Raw genomic sequence first — 21,857 nt, 5'->3', positions numbered from 1 at the left:
TTGCCCCAGTATAGGTAGCCAGGTATAGTTGCCCCAGGTATAGTTGCCCCCTGTATAGGTAGCCAGGCATAGTTGCCCCAGTATAGGTAGCCAGGTATAGGTGCCCCCAGTATAGGTAGCCAGGTATAGTTGCCCCCAGTATAGGTTAGCCTGGTATAGTTGCCCCAGTATAGGTAGCTAGGTATAGTTACCCCCAGTATAGGTAGCCAGGTATAGGTGCCCCCAGTATAGGTAGCTAGGTATAGTTGCCCCCAGTATAGGTAGCCAGGTATAGGTGCCCCCAGTATAGGTAGCCAGGTATAGGTGCCCCCAGTATAGGTAGCCAGGTATAGCTGCCCCCCAGTATAGGTAGCCAGATATAGGTGCCCCCAGTATAGGTAGCCAGGTATAGTTGCCCCAGTATAGGTAGCCAGGTATAGGTGCCCCCAGTATAGGTAGCCAGGTATAGTTGCCCCCAGTATAGGTTAGCCTGGTATAGGTGCCCCCAGTATAGGTAGCTAGGTATAGTTGCCCCCAGTATAGGTAGCCAGGTATAGGTGCCCCCAGTATAGGTAGCTAGGTATAGTTTCCCCCAGTATAGGTAGCCAGGTAAAGGTGCCCCCAGTATAGGTAGCCAGGTATAGGTGCCCCCAGTATAGGTAGCCAGGTATAGCTGCCCCCCAGTATAGGTATCCAGATATAGGTGCCCCCAGTATAGGTAGCCAGGTATAGTTGCCCCAGTATAGGTAGCCAGGTATAGGTGCCCCCAGTATAGGTAGCTAGGTATAGTTGCCCCCAGTATAGGTAGCCAGGTAAAGGTGCCCCCAGTATAGGTAGCCAGGTATAGGTGCCCCCAGTATAGGTAGCCAGGTATAGCTGCCCCCCAGTATAGGTAGCCAGATATAGGTGCCCCCAGTATAGGTAGCCAGGTATAGTTGCCCCAGTATAGGTAGCCAGGTATAGCTGCCCCCCAGTATAGGTAGCCAGATATAGGTGCCCCCAGTATAGGTAGCCAGGTATAGTTGCCCCAGTATAGGTAGTCAGGTATAGGTGCCCCCAGTATAGGTAGCCAGGTATAGGTGCCCCCAGTATAGGTAGCTAGGTATAGTTGCCCCCAGTATAGGTAGCCAGGTAAAGGTGCCCCCAGTATAGGTAGCCAGGTATAGGTGCCCCCAGTATAGGTTAGCCAGGTATAGGTGCCCCAGTGTAAGTTAGCTAGGTATAGGTGCCTCCAGTATAGGTTAGCCAGCTACAGTTGCCCCAGTATAGGTAGCCAGGTATAGTTGCTCCCAGTATAGGTTAGCCAGGTATAGGTGCCCTTAGACAGTATAGGTAGCCAGTATAGTTGCCCCAGTATAGGTAGCCAGGTATAGTTGCCCCAGGTATAGTTGCCCCCTGTATAGGTAGCCAGGCATAGTTGCCCCAGTATAGGTAGCCAGGTATAGGTGCCCCCAGTATAGGTAGCCAGGTATAGTTGCCCCCAGTATAGGTTAGCCTGGTATAGTTGCCCCAGTATAGGTAGCTAGGTATAGTTGCCCCCAGTATAGGTAGCCAGGTATAGGTGCCCCCAGTATAGGTAGCTAGGTATAGTTGCCCCCAGTATAGGTAGCCAGGTATAGGTGCCCCCAGTATAGGTAGCCAGGTATAGGTGCCCCCAGTATAGGTAGCCAGGTATAGCTGCCCCCCAGTATAGGTAGCCAGATATAGGTGCCCCCAGTATAGGTAGCCAGGTATAGTTGCCCCAGTATAGGTAGCCAGGTATAGGTGCCCCCAGTATAGGTAGCCAGGTATAGTTGCCCCCAGTATAGGTTAGCCTGGTATAGGTGCCCCCAGTATAGGTAGCTAGGTATAGTTGCCCCCAGTATAGGTAGCCAGGTATAGGTGCCCCCAGTATAGGTAGCTAGGTATAGTTGCCCCCAGTATAGGTAGCCAGGTATAGGTGCCCCCAGTATAGGTAGCCAGGTATAGCTGCCCCCCAGTATAGGTAGCCAGATATAGGTGCCCCCAGTATAGGTAGCCAGGTATAGTTGCCCCAGTATAGGTAGCCAGGTATAGGTGCCCCCAGTATAGGTAGCTAGGTATAGTTGCCCCCAGTATAGGTAGCCAGGTAAAGGTGCCCCCAGTATAGGTAGCCAGGTATAGGTGCCCCCAGTATAGGTAGCCAGGTATAGCTGCCCCCCAGTATAGGTAGCCAGATATAGGTGCCCCCAGTATAGGTAGCCAGGTATAGTTGCCCCAGTATAGGTAGCCAGGTATAGCTGCCCCCCAGTATAGGTAGCCAGATATAGGTGCCCCCAGTATAGGTAGCCAGGTATAGTTGCCCCAGTATAGGTAGTCAGGTATAGGTGCCCCCAGTATAGGTAGCCAGGTATAGTTGCCCCAGTATAGATAGCCAGGTATACGTGCCCCCAGTATAGGTTAGCCTATACTGGGGGCAACTATACCCCCCGCCTTTTGATTATCTTCTCGAGTCAGTGGCCCCCTCCTCCACCACAGTCCCTGGTCCCCCCTCAATAGACCTCAGATCAGTGGTGACCCCGCTGCAGGCAGTGAAGAGACATGAGAGCGGTTCCCCTGGTAACGGCGCATGTACAGGAAGTAAGTACTCCCTGTAAACATGCCACTGCAGGAACCGCTCTTGTGTCTCCACTGGTCATATAAGTATCATGTTTGTACCAGGTGTGAATCAGACACTAGTGCAGCCAGAGATCAGCAGGGCTGCCAGGCAACTGGTATTGTTTAACAGGAAGTAAATATGGCAGCCTCCATATCCCTCTCACGGCATTGTCCCCTTAAGTGACTTTACTGCTCGCTTCTGTCTGAGTTTGCGGTTACTTGGCAGAAGTGCTGACTCCAGGTGATGGGTTAGTTATGGAATGGCTGACTCCTTACATTGCTGGACTATTCTGTGCACTCTGCAGGCTGCATATGAAGACGTTACAGTCAGACAGGAGAGCAAAGCTGCAGATCTTCTATATCCAACAGATATGTGGGAATCCTACTAATGTTGGGTACACACGGTACGTTTTTCGGCACGATTCCGCACTCGATTCTGCGTTCAATTCTCTTATCTTAATTTGTTTTTCTAATCTTTCCCATTCACCGCTGAGAGCGCGGAAACGATCGGGAGTAATACCGGACATGACGGATTTTATCTATTGGATCCATCTATCGTGTGTATTAGGCATAATATTAGAAACAAGTGACTTAGCCCGTTTAAAAACGGGATAGGTCTGTCACTAATACCGCCGCGCACGCACATGCTGCGTGCGCACGCCCGCCCCTTCTGGCCTCGTCCTCCTCCGGCTCTCGGCAGGGTCTCTGCGTCTCTCCCTGCACATGCGCAGTGCTAAAAAGCAGGGACACACGGACGCACGCAGGGACATTAGGGTTGTATTATGTAGGATAGGATGGGAAAGTTCGGATGTTTGTTACTCGATCACACAACAATGGCTGATCGGATTTGAATGAAATTTGGCGCACACATAGTACACTACCTGGAATAACGTATAGGATACTTTTTAACCACTTGAGGACCGTGGTGTTAAATCCCCTAATGACCAGGCCATTTTCCTTAAATTGGACCACTGGAGCTTTAAAGGGGAATTGAAGTAAGAGGTATACGGAGGCTGCCATATTTATTTCCTTTTAATCAATACCAGTTGCTTGGCAGCCCTGCTGGTCTATTTCTCTGCAGTAGTATCTGAATCACACCAGAAACAAGCATGCAGCTAGTCTTGTCAGATCTGACTTTAAAGTCTGAAACACCTGATCTGCTGCATGCTTGTTCAGGGGCTATGGCTAGTAGTATTAGAGGCAGAGGATCAGCAGGGCTGCCAGGCAACTGGTATTTCTTAAAAGGAAATAAACCTGGCAGCCTCCATATACCTCTCTCTTCAGTTGTCCTTTCAGGGCTCGCTGCAGGGCCGCACAACTCAGCACACAAGCGAGCTCTCTGTTGGTGGGTTCTGATTGCTTCCCCAATGTTTATTTATTTATTTTTTAACAAATATTTATTTTATTATTTTTCTATTAAATTTTACTATTTTTTTTTTATTTAATTTTGTGCCCGTCCCTCCCTCCCCCCGCCAGCCAATTAGCGTGATCAGCTATCATACGCTTCAGCCTATGACAGCCGATCCCTTCCTGCACTACAGAGGGGTCAGCTGTGTCACACGGCTGTCCCCACTCCCCAGTACAGCGCTGCCTTAGATCGCAGCGCTGTACAGTGTACAGACAGCGGTTTCGCCATCTAACAGTGCTAATCACCGCAAATCGCCCCAAAACGGGCAAAAACGCCAAACGCAAACGCGTAGCCTTCACCATTTTCAGGTGATTTCCCGGCGATCGCGTTTCAGTGCTAAACGCGATCGCCACAAAATCGCCACACTGTTCAGTGATTTTTCCTCGTGAAAACGCCGGTGTAATTAGAGCCTAAACATGCCTAGAATCGCTCTGAAAATCTGCTTCAAAAACCTCTAGCGTTTTGCAGATGTGCTCGAGGTTCTTGGCGACGTGCACTGGGCCTTACACTGTTACTGGCCGGGTTCTCAAACTTTGCACAGTTGGTCAGTGGGTGACTGGATGGGATTAATATTCAGAAAAGTGGGTGGAGCCAACACCAGACAAATACATACCCAGGCAACGCCGGGCCATCATCTAGTACGTTATAATAATGACGTATTCATGTGCAGAGTTAGATGAGGTAGTTTGGGATTAATCCGTTATTTTTTTTCTGTTAGTACCTGATAGGAGTAGGAGGGAAGCAGCTGACTGTATACCAGCCACATGTACACATCTCTGCTGTGCGCAGGGCAGGCAGGGCGACTTCCCAGCCTCCGGCCCAACGTACAGTATAGCCGGGGACCCACAACAGCAGGGCAGGCAGGGCGACTTCCCAGCCTCCGGCCCAACGTACAGTATAGCCGGGGACCCACAACAGCAGGGCAGGCAGGGCGACTTCCCAGCCTCCGGCCGAACGTACAATATAGCCGGGGACCCACAACAGCATTTTTGGCATTGTTTTGGGATCGCTCTCAATCACTAGCAATTTCCCTAAACGCTCTGCCAATGTAAGTGGATGGGACAGATTGCACTGGAGCGAGTGGGATTAGGGAAATTGCAATCGCAGGACGTGCAGCATTTTGGGAATGTTTCCATTCTAATGAATTGTATAGGAGCAGGAAAATCGCTCTCAAAATCGCTTGCAATGATCTGGAAAAGGTTAATTACAGGCAGTATTCTTCTACTTCATCTACTTCAATCTGCAACTACAAGCAGCAGACAATGGAAGGCAGATAAGAACTCTTCTAATTAGACTTAATTGCTGAGAAGCTGAGATCAAACAAACCCATTCAGCATCAGGGAGGGGGAGGAGGGGAAACACTGTTCTTCAAATAATCTGATAGAATCTAATTCTGATCTATTGCCTGCCTATACACTTCAGATAGATTTCCAATAGATCTCAGCATGACATCTATTGGGAATTGTCCTAGTGCCGCCCATTCCCCCCCCCCCCCCCGGTATGTAGTGATGTCATATGCAGCAGTGACATGTAGGACAGGCGATCACGGTATAAATTCAAGCATACACCGGAGGAGGCGGGGATTCACGCCGGCGTGACAGGTGAGCTTGCCATACTCACCATGGCCGTCGGTTGTTAGAAAGCCACATGCCGTTCCCGCCACACACCTGATTGAACCCTTGTGACCGAGATTTTCCAGTTTGCACGATCGATCCTTCTGACAGATTTGGTCTGCAAATCAATCAAAACGATTGATCGGGTGGCCATGTTGCAGCATCGATATCTGCCAGATTTGATCATTATAAATGAATCTGCCAGATACTGATAGCAAAAATCGAGTAATGTATGGGCGCCCTTAGGGCTTGTTCACATTATCAGTGTTTGCTGATTTTTTTTAAGCGCTGGCAATTTAGCAAATCACCCTGAAAGCGCTTGTGTAATGATTTCCCATCCCATCGCAAATGCGCTACATGTACCATTTTCTGAGTGTTTTTGCTCAGTGCAAGGTATAGGAAATCGCAAAGTGCTTGAAAAAGCAATTTGTATAGCGATTGAGTTTGCGTTTTTAAGAATAAATACATTGTATTTTTTTTTTTTTTTATGGGTCTAAGGCCCAGTGCACAGCAAAAACCGCTAGCAGATCCTCAAAACGCTAGAGGTTTTTGAAGCAGATTTTCAGAGCGATTCCTAGGCATGTTTAGAGAGGTTTTCTGCCTAGTGTTTTTTGGAGCGTTTTTGTGAAGCAGATTACAAATATTGTTACGGTAAAGCTGTTACTGATCAGCTTCTGTAACAAAAACCCCTGGAAAACCGCTCTGATCAGGGCCGGCCCACCCATGAGGTGAAGCACCCGCCCGTCCGTGGGTGTGGGGGGCCGCCCGTGCTGGAGGGGATAGCGGGCAGGAAGGGGGTATTGGGCCTAGCGGCGGGGAGGGGGGTCGGACCCCCCCCTCCCTCGCCTGGGTCCCCCGTCCTCCGCTCCCCTCCAGCTTTAAAAAGTTTGTCGCTGGCTGCAGCTATTGTGAGAGGCAACGGGCGAGGATCACTCACCTCTTCCTCGTTCCAGCGTGCGCTCCACTGACGTCACTTCTCACTACGCCAGCAGGAAGCATTTCTTTACAGATTGCCTCAAGCGGCAAAAAGTCTAGGGCCGGGCCTGGCTCTGATCTAGCGTTTTTCAGAGCTGTTTTCCACTTTCCTATACTTTAACAGGCAGAAACGAACTCTGCTGAACTGCCGTGATGGCAACAAAGGGTTAATCTCTCAGAAACATTTTGAAGCAAGGATGATATCGTCTCTTGGTTAAAGGACCACTGTTGTGGAAAATTGTACAATTTAAAAGGACACCTGAAATGAGAAGAATATGGAGGCTGCCATATTTATTTTCTGTTAAATACCAGTTTCCTGGCAGCCCTGCTGATCTTTTTGGCTGCAGTAGTGTCTGAATGGCATGCCAGGAACAAGCATGCAGCTAATCCTGTCACACTTCAGTCAGAGCACCTGATCTGCTGCATGCTTGTTCAGGGGCTATGACTATATTAGAGGCAGAGGATCAGCAGAATAGCCAGGCAACTGGTATTGTTTACAAGGAAATAAATATGGCAGCCTCCACATACCTCTCACTACAGGTTCCCTTTCATGGTTTGTTTGATCTCCTAAGTTGGCGAGGGTTGTGCCGTCACTCATGCCTCGTGTGTTGCAGTAATCGAGGCATGATTGATGACCTTAGCCTGGACTTCTTGGCCGGCTCTCGGTGTGGGGATCAGGTATAGAATTGGAACTGTACCAGAAGCCACCGACCTTCCATGAGATCTCTGTCCCCTGCAGTCACTCAGTCATGCTGGGGTGATGTTGGGTGGATGGAATGATCAGATGATAGCTTCTCCTGGAGGAAAGGTCAGGATAGAGACCTCCCTGATACACCTCAGACCCTCACTGCTCTCTCTGTCCTGCAGGATATTATTACTCCAGAGGAGACCAGCGAGGAGCAGAGCTGAGAGCAGCGGCCGACCGGAGAGAACACAATCTGGAGAAGAAGACAGGTCCTCGGATGAAGAGGTGAGTGAGATCTCCTGTATGTAGTGATGGACCAAGGCTGGCCAGTGTGTGACCTCCTGTCACCGCATATCACAATCACAATCCATTTATCTGGCCACATAAGTTTGCACTTACAAGGAATTTGCCTTGTTGCTTAAAGGACAACTGAAATAAGAGTTCTATGGAGGCTGCCATATTTATTTCCTTTTAAGCAATACCAGTTACCTGGCAGCCCTGCCGATCTCTCTGGCTCAGAAAAGGATTAATGGACAACTTATGAAAGAGGTATATAGAGGCTGCCATATTTATTTCCTTATAAGCAATACCAGTTGCCTGGCAGCCCTGCTGATCCTCTGCCTATAATACTTGTAGCTATAGCCCTTGAACAAGCATGCAGCAGGTCAGGTGTTTCTGACCTCATTGTAAGATCTGACAAGATTAGCTGCACGCTTGTTTCTGGTGTTATTCAGACACTACTGCAGCCAAATAGATCAGCAGGGCTGCCAGGCAACTGGTATTGTTTAACAGGAAATAAATATGGAAGCTACCATATATCTCTCACTTCAGTTGCCCTTTAACAGACACAAACAAAACAACACAAGAACAGATAGTGTATATATATATTACAAGTCAAGGACAGTATATGGACTGACGTACACATCTGTGTAAATACCTTTATTTTTCTATTACAACTAAATTCCGGTCCAAAAACCGCCATGTAAAAAAATAAACTAGACAGTGTGTACATTACTAGAAAGCAAAGATCACAACATAATTAGGCAACAAGACTCCAAGATTATCATTAAGTAGCATGACCCCCTGATAACATAATTAGGCAGCACATCCCCCAAATAACATAATTAGGCAGCATGATTCCTCACCTGCATAACATAATTAGGCAGGATGTCCCCCAAATAGCATAATTAGCCAGCGGAACCTTCAACTATTAATATTATACAGCATATTTCCTAAATAATATAATCGGGCAGCATGACCGCAAATAACATAAGCAGCATCTCCCCAGACAACAACCGATCATCAGATCTCAGTAGCAGTGGCTTCCAGCCTAATCTGGCAGATTGGGAGAAGGACGGAGATGGCATTCATAGGTCCTGATGGTCCAGCCGCAGCACCGGCAGAGTCCATCTTCTCTGCCACATGGCACCTCCTAGCAGGGGCGCAACTACAAATCCCCCCCCTCCCCCGAAAATCATTGATGAGATCCCCCAGCGTTCACACCCTTTCCTTCGCCCCCCCCCCCCCAGTGCCCCTCCCAACCTGGGGGCGGGGCCATCTCACAAGGGTAATATAACAAGTGCAGCCACAAAACCTCTGATCTGAAGGATGGTCCTCTTTATCACAGGGAGGGAAGAAGCAATAGGGGGCCCCTTACAGCTCTGGGCTGCCCTGTGGTTGTAGGGGCCACTCCCCTGTAGTTATGCCCCACCTCCTAGTCTCCTCCTACTCCATTGTCCAATAGCTTAGTACAGGGGGTCGGAGGCCAGGAGATGCCGGGAGGGGCCCTGTGGCATCAGGACATGTCAGTGCAGCCATACCACCCCACCATGCCAGGTCAGGAACGATAAGAGAGACCTCCCCCCCCTCCATATAGACACAGCAGGATCTGGGGGAGGTTATAATCCCCCCCCCATAAACCATATAGACTGTGAGCTGCACAGTTCAGTGCCCCCAAACCACAGCAGCCCTGACTGTACATTTTACACACCATTCCGGATTCAGTCCCATCAATTCATTAGAGCCGTGCCCAACGTGTGTGAGGACCGAGGACTGGAGACGCTCCTCCTTCCAGCTGGAGGGATCTGCCAGGGAATCCGATGAATCTGTCATATGATTGTTATCTCATGTGTGTGAGGACCTCGTCACCTCGCCCCCGAGGACTGGAGACGTCCCTCCTTCCAGCTGGAGGGATCTGCCAGGGAATCCGATGAATCTGTCATATGATTGTTATCTCATGTGTGTGAGGACCTCGTCACCTCGCCCCCGAGGACTGGAGACGTCCCTCCTTCCAGCTGGAGGGATCTGCCAGGGAATCCGATGAATCTGTCGTATGATTGTTATCTCACGTGTGTGAGGACCTCGCCCCCGAGGACTGGAGACGTCCCTCCTTCCAGCTGGAGGGATCTGCCAGGGAATGCGATGAATCTGTCGTATGATTGTTATCTCATGTGTGTGAGGACCTCGCCCCCGAGGACTGGAGACGTCCCTCCTTCCAGCTGGAGGGATCTGCCAGGGAATGCGATGAATCTGTCGTATGATTGTTATCTCATGTGTGTGAGGACCTCGCCCCCGAGGACTGGAGACGCCCCTCCTTCCAGCTGGAGGGATCTGCCAGGGAATGCGATGAATCTGTCGTATGATTGTTATCTCACGTGTGTGAGGACCGAGGACTGAAGACGTCCCTCCATCCAGCTGGAGGGATCTGCCAGGGAATGCGATGAATCTGTCGTATGATTGTTATCTCACGTGTGTGAGGACCGAGGACTGAAGACGTCCCTCCATCCAGCTGGAGGGATCTGCCAGGGAATGCGATGAATCTGTCATATGATTGTTATCTCACGTGTGTGAGGACCTCGCCCCCGAGGACTGGAGACGCCCCTCCTTCCAGCTGGAGGGATCTGCCAGGGAATCCGATGAATCTGTCGTATGATTGTTATCTCACGTGTGTGAGGACCGAGGACTGAAGACGTCCCTCCATCCAGCTGGAGGGATCTGCCAGGGAATGCGATGAATCTGTCATATGATTGTTATCTCACGTGTGTGAGGACCTCGCCCCCGAGGACTGGAGACGCCCCTCCTTCCAGCTGGAGGGATCTGCCAGGGAATCCGATGAACCTGTTGTATGGTTGTTATCTCATGTGTGTGAGGACCCCGCCCCCGAGGACTGGAGACGTCCCTCCTTCCAGCTGGAGGGATCTGCCAGGGAATCCGATGAATCTGTCGTATGATTGTTATCTCACGTGTGTGAGGACCGAGGACTGAAGACGTCCCTCCATCCAGCTGGAGGGATCTGCCAGGGAATGCGATGAACCTGTTGTATGGTTGTTATCTCACGTGTGTGAGGACCCCGCCCCCGAGGACTGGAGACGTCCCTCCTTCCAGCTGGAGGGATCTGCCAGGGAATCCGATGAATCTGTCATATGATTGTTATCTCACGTGTGTGAGGACCGAGGACTGAAGACGTCCCTCCATCCAGCTGGAGGGATCTGCCAGGGAATGCGATGAACCTGTTGTATGGTTGTTATCTCACGTGTGTGAGGACCTCGCCCCCCAGGACTGGAGACGCCCCTCCTTCCAGCTGGAGGGATCTGCCAGGGAATGCGATGAATCTGTCGTATGATTGTTATCTCGTGTGTGAGGACCCCGCCCCCGAGGACTGGAGACGTCCCTCCTTCCAGCTGGAGGGATCTGCCAGTGAATCCGATGAACCTGTTGTATGGTTGTTATCTCATGTGTGTGAGGACCCCGCCCCCGAGTACTGGAGATGTCCCTCCTTCCAGTGGCAAGGATCTGCCAGGGAATGCGATGAATCTTTCGTATGATTGTTATCTCATGTGTGTGGGCACATCTGGGGATGTTTTATGATGCTGTATGAATACACATTTGAAACTGATCTGTGCGTTTTGACGGACCGCTCCTAGGATGCAGTAAGCGGGGTAACATGAGTCTATTCCATATTCATGTTACCTTTCACATTAGACAAAGCGTTCCAGAGCGTTACAAACTCACCTGGGAGCGCTGTGACGCTCAGCCACGGCGTTTTCCCGTCGGAGGAATTACCGCTGCTGATCAGCGTTGAACCACAACTACCCGACATCACGCCGCAGGTCATAACGCGTGCAGGAAATCGGGTATCTAAAGGTAAATGGGGAAGAATAAACTCTTTGGACCATATGCAATTAACTTTTTCACCTGAGTTTTTTTCGTGGGGGAAATTTTCAAACTTGTCATTAAAATGCCGTCCAAACCACCGTCCAGCAAAAACATGCTTGAAATCATTTTTCACCAATATTTTTTGCTACTTTTTCCATTGCAAAATGCTGAAAAGCTAATCAAAGATGAAATAATATCTCCTAGAAGTGAATTGCATATGTGGCCCTTTGAATCTTAGCTGTCAGTTTATCTGTATAATTCAGATCTGTGAAGTCTTTGCATCTAAAATAACGTTGGCAGCTCCGTATTGAGTGAAAATTGCAATAAACACGCCCGCTCATTGTTACTGCGACCTTCAGAATCCAGTAATGATCGCGCAGTGATAACGTCAGGTGATTGCTTATAGCTGTGGATCTGTGGGATTATTTGTGAAGGGTTTTGTGCAGGATTTTATTTTATGAGATTTACGTGCGAGAATAAAAGCAAACCTGTGAGATTAAAAAAGAAAAATTCACATACTTCCCTCAGTAGTGTATAGCCCCTGAACCCTCCAGCCCCCCTCAACATCGCTGTTCCCCCGCTGGGACCCCGAAGATCGCAGCTGTGCTTCCATACCGAAATAAATATGGCAGCCTCCGTATACCTCTTACTTCAGTTCCCCTTTAAGGAAATTACCAAGGAGGGAGGGGGAGGGGGTTAGGATTAGGTAGGGGATTGTGGTCTTTTTATACTGAATCAGTTGCTATTAGTTATAGCTGAACAGACAACTGATGTGCAAGGTAATGTCCATGTTTCCCTCTGGCTCAGTTCACTCTCTATACGCATTTTAACTGAAAAGGTTGTTCACAATGCACTGCTATGGAAAGTTAAACACATCAGATTTGCAGCATAAAGTGTAAATGAGGCCTTAGGGTTAGGCACGTACAGGGTGGTTAGGCATTAGGTGGAGGGGGTTAGACAGTTAGAGCGGAGGGTTACGGTTAGAATAGGTGCCGGGTAGTGTAAGGTAAAATATTGGTGATTTAACTTACCAATATTTTAACATCAGCGGCACCACTCAAGCTGCACTGCCGCAATATGTACTTTTGCCAAATTAGACAATCTGGCTCTGTGGAAGCAGATGCCATATGGCTGTGACGGTAGGAGGAGCTGCCTGCAAAGAGTGCCATGGTAACAGATGTCGGCGCCATGTGACCTCACTGCCCTGACATACAAGGCAAAGTGCGCTCCCCCTGCCCATAGGAAACCAGCGGCAGCCACTGAGCGCCCCGACATTGCCGCGCCCGGGTACATATGTCCCCATTTGCCCCCCCCCCCCCCCTGGCTGCGCCACAGGACATTGGACTAGACACAACATCTAATTGATGGTACATTGAAGTGGATTTAAACATTTGCAATCATAATTACGCTCAGTACCGTATATACTCGACTATAAGTCTAGAAATGTAGGTCTGACTCACTAAATAAAAATATAGATGTGACTTATACATGAGTCGGACCCACATTTCGGACTCATAACCTTTGCAGATTGAGCCGGAGTGGCCGGCATGCTTTATAACCCCTCCTTACCCCCTGTGAATGCTGCAACCGCCTGCAAGCAAACAATACAGTCCGTGCGCAGAATGCGATCCGTGCTACTTCATAGGCTGCACAGCCACTTCACTGGTCTGTATATTCCGTAGAGGAGTAATTATAGGGGGCAGTCCATGTGACCACAGAGGGGTCCAGAGCTTTGGGGGGCATCTGTTCCCTGCCTATCTGTTAACCTTCCCTGCCTATCCAGGTTTTACTCTCCCTGTCACAAGTTTGCTTTAAAGTGTAACTGTCGGGCATAAAATCAAAAACCAATTCTTTATTTTTATCTGGTAAACAAGTAATAAGGATGCTAATCAGGCAATCCAAAAGTTAAAATCTCTATTAGTTTTCTTGTTTATTAATGATCATTCCCCAGTTTACCTGACTCTTATTTGGTACGTTGCCGCAAAAAGGAAGTTGCAGGGCATGCTGGGTTGTCCTTTTTTGCTTCTGTACATTAGTTTAGTCTGAGGGGAAATAAAGAAGCAAAAAAAGACAACCCAGCATGCCCTGCAACTTCCTTTCTGTGGCAACGTACCAAATAAGAGTCAGGTAAACTGGGGAATGATCATTAATAAACAAGAAAACTAATAGAGATTTTAACTTTTGGATTACCTGATTAGCATCCGTATTACTTGTTTACCAGATAAAAATAAAGAATTGATTTTTTATTTTATGCCCGACAGTTACACTTTAAGCCGCAGGATTTCTCAGCAGCTGAAACTTTATTGGGACTTTTACGGGATCTTCTATTGAATGTTTTGTTGAGCGTTTTACAGCACATGGTTTTCCGTGTACACCGCATGTATTCGCCTGCGGGTGGCGGGCAGTTCTCTAGGAGTGGCAGGATGGTTGTGGATCCAGAATCAACTGCTTCTCTGAATGAGCTCTAACAGTGTCCACTAATGATACAATCTCCATTGTACAATCTTATCTCTCCTATGTAATATGCCTGAAGTATCCATGCATAGTATATTCACTGAAAGATACTGGATTGGGTGAGGAGGGAAGTCTCAGGGTTATATACCTACCTGATTGGCCGTAATTCATACAGGCAGCAGTGTCGGATTGGGAGGTGGAAAAACTGAGGAAATCCACCTGCTGGCCAAGCAGCAGTAACCCTCTCCCAATAGAAACCTGCAGCAACTGTGAGCAGCAACACCTGATTACTGCTGCTTGGCCAGCAAGGGGATTTCCTCAGCTTTTCCACCTCCCAGTCCGACACTACCAGGTAGGTGTCTGCTCCGCCAACGCCCCCGCCCTGTACTGCGGCCGTAGCATGTTCTTCAAATCTCTTGTCAAGGCTGTGGCCACCCCCATCTGTATTGCCGTGGCCTGCCCCCAGCTTGGCAGCCGTGGCCTAATCGGTGGCTGCTGAGCCAGGGGTGGACAGCAGAAATCCAGGCGGAGGTTTCTGAAGAGCTTCAGCAGACTTCTAAAACATGGCCGCCACCTCACCCCACTATGTCCAATCAGGTAAATAATTAACTCTAAGTAATTTTACTGTATATATTTCTTAATATATGATGCACTGTATTGTCCCGATTTTCTCCTGCACCCCCTCCCCCTTTAATACATAAAAGCAGTGGCAGCACGGCTCACATAATCCATTGGCTCCAGCAGTGATCAGAGACCTCTCCCTCCCGCACTGTTCCCCCTAGTGCTGGCTCCTGCTGATGATGCAATCAGCAGAAGCCTGCACTAGGGGAGCAGTGAGAGAGAGGAGAGGTCTCTGATCACTGTTGGAGCCGATGGATTATTGGCCGTGCTGCCACTGCTTTCATTTATTCGGGGGGAGCGGAGAAGACAAGGGGGGCAGAAGGCTTCTTTTATGACAGAAGGGCACACATGGGGGCAGAAGGGGACACAGTCATTGGGGGGCACAAGGAGACACATGGGGACAGAAGGAGACACATGGGGACAGTGGGCATTATTAGGTCTGTGGTGACCTGAGCAGTGAGCAGAGATGGGGGGGAATTATCCTGGCAGGGGTGTGAAGCTTGCGCACAGCAGAGCTATGCAGGGGGAGATGTTGCGCCATGTCGCCATCGTGTCGACTGTGTATGGTGGGTGTTGTGTTTATACGTGGTCTGTGATGACCTGATCTGTGGGCAGAGATGATGGGGGGGGGGGGGGGGGGAGTGTTGGATGATTGCTGGTCTCAGCTCAGGGTTTCCTGGCATAGATGTGATGTTTGTACACAGCAGAGTTACGCTCGCCGAGATGTTTTTCTTGGGTTATATATTATGTTAGTTATACAGTTTGTACCGTATGGCGTCTGTGATGTTTGCATTGGACTGTGCACTGCGGGGTGTGTGTGTAGGACAGCGTGTGACAAGGGTAGTGTCACATTCCTGTCCTATAAGATGTCTCCGCTCTGTACCCTCCCCTGCTCTAGATGTCACACAATAACAGCATGTAGCCAGCGCAGGACTTCAGCCGACGACGTCACTAATTCAGAGAACTGTCAAAACATCTGAAGTCTCTAATGTCCAGTAAATCCCCCCCCCCCCTCCTTCCCCATACACCAGGGGTCTCCTCTTCCCATCACATCTGCTGGTCCCTAATGACAAGTGACCCCCCCCCCCTCCCAATAAAAAATATATATATTTACATATATATTTGGGCCACCAGAAGGGAAATTACTAGAGAACACAGAAATATTTTTTATTTGCTAATTGAATATGTTTTAAAGATAGCTCCATTAGCAGGAGTAGACATCTAACAAAAAAAAGCACTGTATAGCTATTGCTTAGAGACAGGAGTTACTAGGCAGTTTGTTTTTCCACCATTGTACCATCGCCATAACAACAAAGACATTGCTATTTGAGTTTTTGGGCAATTTTAGACATTTATTGTGGGTTTTAATAACGTTAAACTGCAGCATGATGTGTACAGCACTGATGTACGGTGGACTGTAACTTTAAGGTTTGGTTTATCGTGGCGTTCATGTCGATGAGACGGGCGGTTCCCGGCATCTGAATGAGTGTAATGGCGTTTTCCCAATGTCTGTCACAATGTCGAGGAACGAAATGTTTTGTGTGATCACTGCTAGCATCGCTCGCCGTACACACACTGGCATTCTGTGCGCATTTATTACGCATTTCACAGGCCTCCTTTATAACGCAGGGAGAACGTGCGGCCAGGAGAGCTCTGTCTGATTTGTTTTTTATATTTGCTGCAAAAAAGTTTTATTATATCAATTTACTTTTTTTAAATACATTTTTTCTGCATTGGTTTAAAACCAGGAAACCCGAGTGTGAAATACAGCGGGCCCGCCACAACTGCCGCACTAAGCTGCCTTCCGCACTAAGCCACCACCCACAACTGCTCTGTCTACACTAAGTCACCGCCCACAACTGCTCTGCCTACACTAAGCCACCGCCCACAACTGCTCTGCCTACACTAAGCCACCGCCCACAACTGCTATGCCTACACTAAGCCACCACCCACAACTGCTCTGTCTACACTAAGTCACCGCCCACAACTGCTCTGCCTACACTAAGCCACCGCCCACAACTGCTCTGCCTACACTAAGCCACCGCCCACAACTGCTATGCCTACACTAAGCCACCACCCACAACTGCTCTGTCTACACTAAGTCACCACCCACAACTGCTCTGCCCACACTAAGCCACCACCCACAACTGCTCTGCCCACACTAAGCCACCACCCACAACTGCTCTGCCCACACTAAGCCACCACCCACAACTGCTCTGCCTACACTAAGCCACCACCCACAACTGCTCTGCCCACACTAAGCCACCACCCACAACTGCTCTACCTACACTAAGTCACCACCCACAACTGCTCTGCCTACACTAAGCCACCACCCACAACTGCTCTGCCCACACTAAGCCACCACCCACAACTGCTCTGCCCACACTAAGCCACCACCCACAACTGCTCCGCCTACACTAAGCCACCACCCACAACTGCTCTGCCTACACTAAGCCACCACCCACAACTGCTCTGCCTACACTAAACCACCACCCACAACTGCTCTGCCTACACTAAGTCACCACCCACAACTGCTCTGCCTACACTAAGCCACCACCCACAACTGCTCTGCCTACACTAAGCCACCACCCACAACTGCTCCGCCCACACTAAGTCACCACCCACAACTGCTCTACCCGCTCTCAGCCACCACCCACAACTGCTCTGCCTACACTAAGCCACCACCCACAACTGCTCTGCTTACACTAAGCCACCACCCACAACTGCTCTGCCTACACTAAGCCACCACCCACAACTGCTCTGCCTATACTAAGCCACCACCCACAACTGCTCTGCCTACACTAAGCCACCACCCACAACTGCTCTGCCTACACTAAGCCACCACCCACAACTGCTCTGCCTATACTAAGCCACCACCCACAACTGCTCTGCCTACACTAAGCCACCACCCACAACTGCTCTGCCTACACTAAGCCACCACCCACAACTGCTCTGCCCACACTAAGCCACCACCCACAACTGCTCTACCCGCTCTCAGCCACCACCCACAACTGCTCTGCCCACACTAAGCCACCACCCACAACTGCTCTGCTTACACTAAGCCACCACCCACAACTGCTCTGCCTACACTAAGTCACCACCCACAACTGCTCTGCCTATACTAAGCCACCACCCACAACTGCTCTGCCTACACTAAGCCACCACCCACAACTGCTCTGCCTACACTAAGCCACCACCCACAACTGCTCCTCCCACACTAAGTCACCACCCACAACTGCTCTGCCTACACTAAGCCACCACCCACAACTGCTCTGCCTACACTAAGCCACCACCCACAACTGCTCTGCCTACACTAAGCCACCACCCACAACTGCTCCTCCCACACTAAGTCACCACCCACAACTGCTCCTCCCACACTAAGCCACCACCCACAACTGCTCTGCCTACACTAAGCCACCACCCACAACTGCTCTGCCCACACTAAGCCACCACCCACAACTGCATCACCCACACTAAGCAGCCACCCACAACTGCTCTGCCTACACTAAGTCACCACCCACAACTGCTCTGCCTACACTAAGCCACCACCCACAGCTGCTCTGCCTACACTAAGCCACCACCCACAGCTGCTCTGCCTACACTAAGCCACCACCCACAACTGCTCCTCCCACACTAAGTCACTACCCACAACTGCTCTGCCTACACTAAGTCACCACCCACAACTGCTCTGCCTACACTAAGCCACCACCCACAACTGCTCTGCCTACACTAAGCCACCACCCACAACTGCTCTGCCTACACTAAGCCACCACCCACAACTGCTCCTCCCACACTAAGTCACTACCCACAACTGCTCTGCCTACACTAAGTCACCACCCACAACTGCTCTGCCTACACTAAGTCACCACCCACAACTGCTCCGCCTACACTAAGCCACCACCCACAACTGCTCTGCCCACACTAAGCCACCACCCACAACTGCTCTACCCGCTCTCAGCCACCACCCACAACTGCTCTGCCTACACTAAGCCACCACCCACAACTGCTCTGCTTACACTAAGCCACCACCCACAACTGCTCTGCCTACACTAAGCCACCACCCACAACTGCTCTGCCTATACTAAGCCACCACCCACAACTGCTCTGCCTACACTAAGCCACCACCCACAACTGCTCTGCCTACACTAAGCCACCACCCACAACTGCTCTGCCTACACTAAGCCACCACCCACAACTGCTCCTCCCACACTAAGTCACCACCCACAACTGCTCTGCCTACACTAAGCCACCACCCACAACTGCTCTGCCTACACTAAGCCACCACCCACAACTGCATCACCCACACTAAGCCGCCACCCACAACTGCTCTGCCTACACTAAGTCACCACCCACAACTGCTCTGCCTACACTAAGCCACCACCCACAGCTGCTCTGCCTACACTAAGCCACCACCCGCAGCTGCTCTGCCTACACTAAGCCACCACCCACAACTGCTCCTCCCACACTAAGTCACTACCCACAACTGCTCTGCCTACACTAAGTCACCACCCACAACTGCTCTGCCTACACTAAGCCACCACCCACAACTGCTCTGCCTACACTAAGCCACCACCCACAACTGCTCTGCCTACACTAAGCCACCACCCACAACTGCTCCTCCCACACTAAGTCACCACCCACAACTGCTCTGCCCACACTAAGCCACCACCCACAACTGCTCTGCCTACACTAAGCCACCACCCATAACTGCTCTGCCTACACTAAGCCACCACCCACAACTGCTCTGCCTACACTAAGTCACCACCCACAACTGCTCTGCCTACACTAAGTCACTACCCACAACTGCTCTGCCTACACTAAGTCACCACCCACAACTGCTCTGCCTACACTAAGCCACCTCTCACAACTGCTCCTCCCACACTAAGTCACTACCCACAACTGCTCTGCCCACACTAAGCCACCACCCACAACTGCTCTGCCCACACTAAGCCACCACCCACAACTGCTCTGCTTACACTAAGCCACCACCCACAACTGCTCTGCCTACACTAAGTCACCACCCACAACTGCTCTGCCTATACTAAGCCACCACCCACAACTGCTCTGCCTACACTAAGCCACCACCCACAACTGCTCTGCCTACACTAAGCCACCACCCACAACTGCTCCTCCCACACTAAGTCACCACCCACAACTGCTCTGCCTACACTAAGCCACCACCCACAACTGCTCTGCCTACACTAAGCCACCACCCACAACTGCTCTGCCTACACTAAGCCACCACCAACAACTGCTCTGCCTACACTAAGCCACCACCCACAACTGCTCTGCCTACACTAAGCCACCACCCACAACTGCTCTGCCCACACTAAGCCACCACCCACAACTGCATCACCCACACTAAGCAGCCACCCACAACTGCTCTGCCTACACTAAGTCACCACCCACAACTGCTCTGCCTACACTAAGCCACCACCCACAGCTGCTCTGCCTACACTAAGCCACCACCCACAGCTGCTCTGCCTACACTAAGCCACCACCCACAACTGCTCCTCCCACACTAAGTCACTACCCACAACTGCTCTGCCTACACTAAGTCACCACCCACAACTGCTCTGCCTACACTAAGCCACCACCCACAACTGCTCTGCCTACACTAAGCCACCACCCACAACTGCTCTGCCTACACTAAGCCACCACCCACAACTGCTCCTCCCACACTAAGTCACTACCCACAACTGCTCTGCCTACACTAAGTCACCACCCACAACTGCTCTGCCTACACTAAGCCACCACCCACAACTGCTCTGCCCACACTAAGCCACCACCCACAACTGCTCTACCCGCTCTCAGCCACCACCCACAACTGCTCTGCCCACACTAAGCCACCACCCACAACTGCTCTGCTTACACTAAGCCACCACCCACAACTGCTCTGCCTACACTAAGTCACCACCCACAACTGCTCTGCCTATACTAAGCCACCACCCACAACTGCTCTGCCTACACTAAGCCACCACCCACAACTGCTCTGCCTACACTAAGCCACCACCCACAACTGCTCCTCCCACACTAAGTCACCACCCACAACTGCTCTGCCTACACTAAGCCACCACCCACAACTGCTCTGCCTACACTAAGCCACCACCCACAACTGCATCACCCACACTAAGCCGCCACCCACAACTGCTCTGCCTACACTAAGTCACCACCCACAACTGCTCTGCCTACACTAAGCCACCACCCACAGCTGCTCTGCCTACACTAAGCCACCACCCACAGCTGCTCTGCCTACACTAAGCCACCACCCACAACTGCTCTGCCTACACTAAGCCACCACCCACAACTGCTCCTCCCACACTAAATCACCACCCACAACTGCTCTGCCCACACTAAGCCACCACCCACAACTGCTCTGCCTACACTAAGCCACCACCCACAACTGCTCTGCCTACACTAAGCCACCACCCACAACTGCTCTGCCTACACTAAGTCACCACCCACAACTGCTCTGCCTACACTAAGCCACCACCCACAACTGCATCACCCACACTAAGCCACAACCCACAACTGCTCTGCCTACACTAAGCCACCACCCACAACTGCTCTGCCTACACTAAGTCACCGCCCACAACTGCTCCTCCCACACTAAGTCACCACCCACAACTGCTCTGCCTACACTAAGCCACCACCCACAACTGCTCTGCCTACACTAAGTCACCACCCACAACTGCTCTGCCTACACTAAGCCACCACCCACAACTGCATCACCCACACTAAGCCACCACCCACAACTGCTCTGCCTACACTAAGCCGCCGCCCACAACTGCTCTGCCTACACTAAGCCGCCACCCACAACTGCATCGCCCACACTAAGCCACCACCCACAACTGCTCTGCCCACACTAAGCCACCACCCACAACTGCATCACCCACACTAAGCCACCACCCACAACTGCTCTGCCCACACTAAGTCACCACCCACAACTGCTCTGCCTACACTAAGCCACCACCCACAACTGCTCTGCCTACACTAAGCCACCACCCACAACTGCTCTGCCTACACTAAGCCGCCGCCCACAACTGCTCTGCCCACACTAAGCCACCACCCACAACTGCTCTGCCTACACTAAGCCACCGCCCACAACTGCATCACCCACACTAAGCCACCACCCACAACTGCTCTGCCTACACTAAGCCACCACCCACAACTGCTCTGCCTACACTAAGCCACCACCCACAACTGCTCTGCCCACACTAAGCCACCACCCACAACTGCTCTGTCTACACTAAGCCACCGCCCACAACTGCTCTGCCTACACTAAGCCACCACCCACAACTGATCTGCCTACACTAAGCCACCACCCACAACTGCTCTGCCCACACTAAGC

General features: G+C 50.8%; 1 protein-coding gene across 1 annotated transcript in view; it reads left to right on the top strand.

The window, feature by feature from the left end:
* The first annotated feature begins 7,458 nt into the window (after window positions 1-7,458).
* Window positions 7,459-21,857, top strand: part of GPT (glutamic--pyruvic transaminase) — a 108,717-nt gene continuing 94,318 nt past the window's right edge. Inside the window, exon 1 of the mRNA XM_068238165.1 lies at window positions 7,459-7,561. Coding sequence (XP_068094266.1) covers window positions 7,554-7,561 — 8 coding nt within the window. The 5' untranslated portion in view covers window positions 7,459-7,553. The remainder of the gene's footprint in view (window positions 7,562-21,857) is intronic.

This window comes from Hyperolius riggenbachi, chromosome 5 (genome assembly GCF_040937935.1).
Source record: "Hyperolius riggenbachi isolate aHypRig1 chromosome 5, aHypRig1.pri, whole genome shotgun sequence".
NCBI classification, from domain to species: Eukaryota; Metazoa; Chordata; class Amphibia; order Anura; family Hyperoliidae; genus Hyperolius; species Hyperolius riggenbachi.
This window is presented reverse-complemented; position numbering and strand designations above follow the sequence as displayed.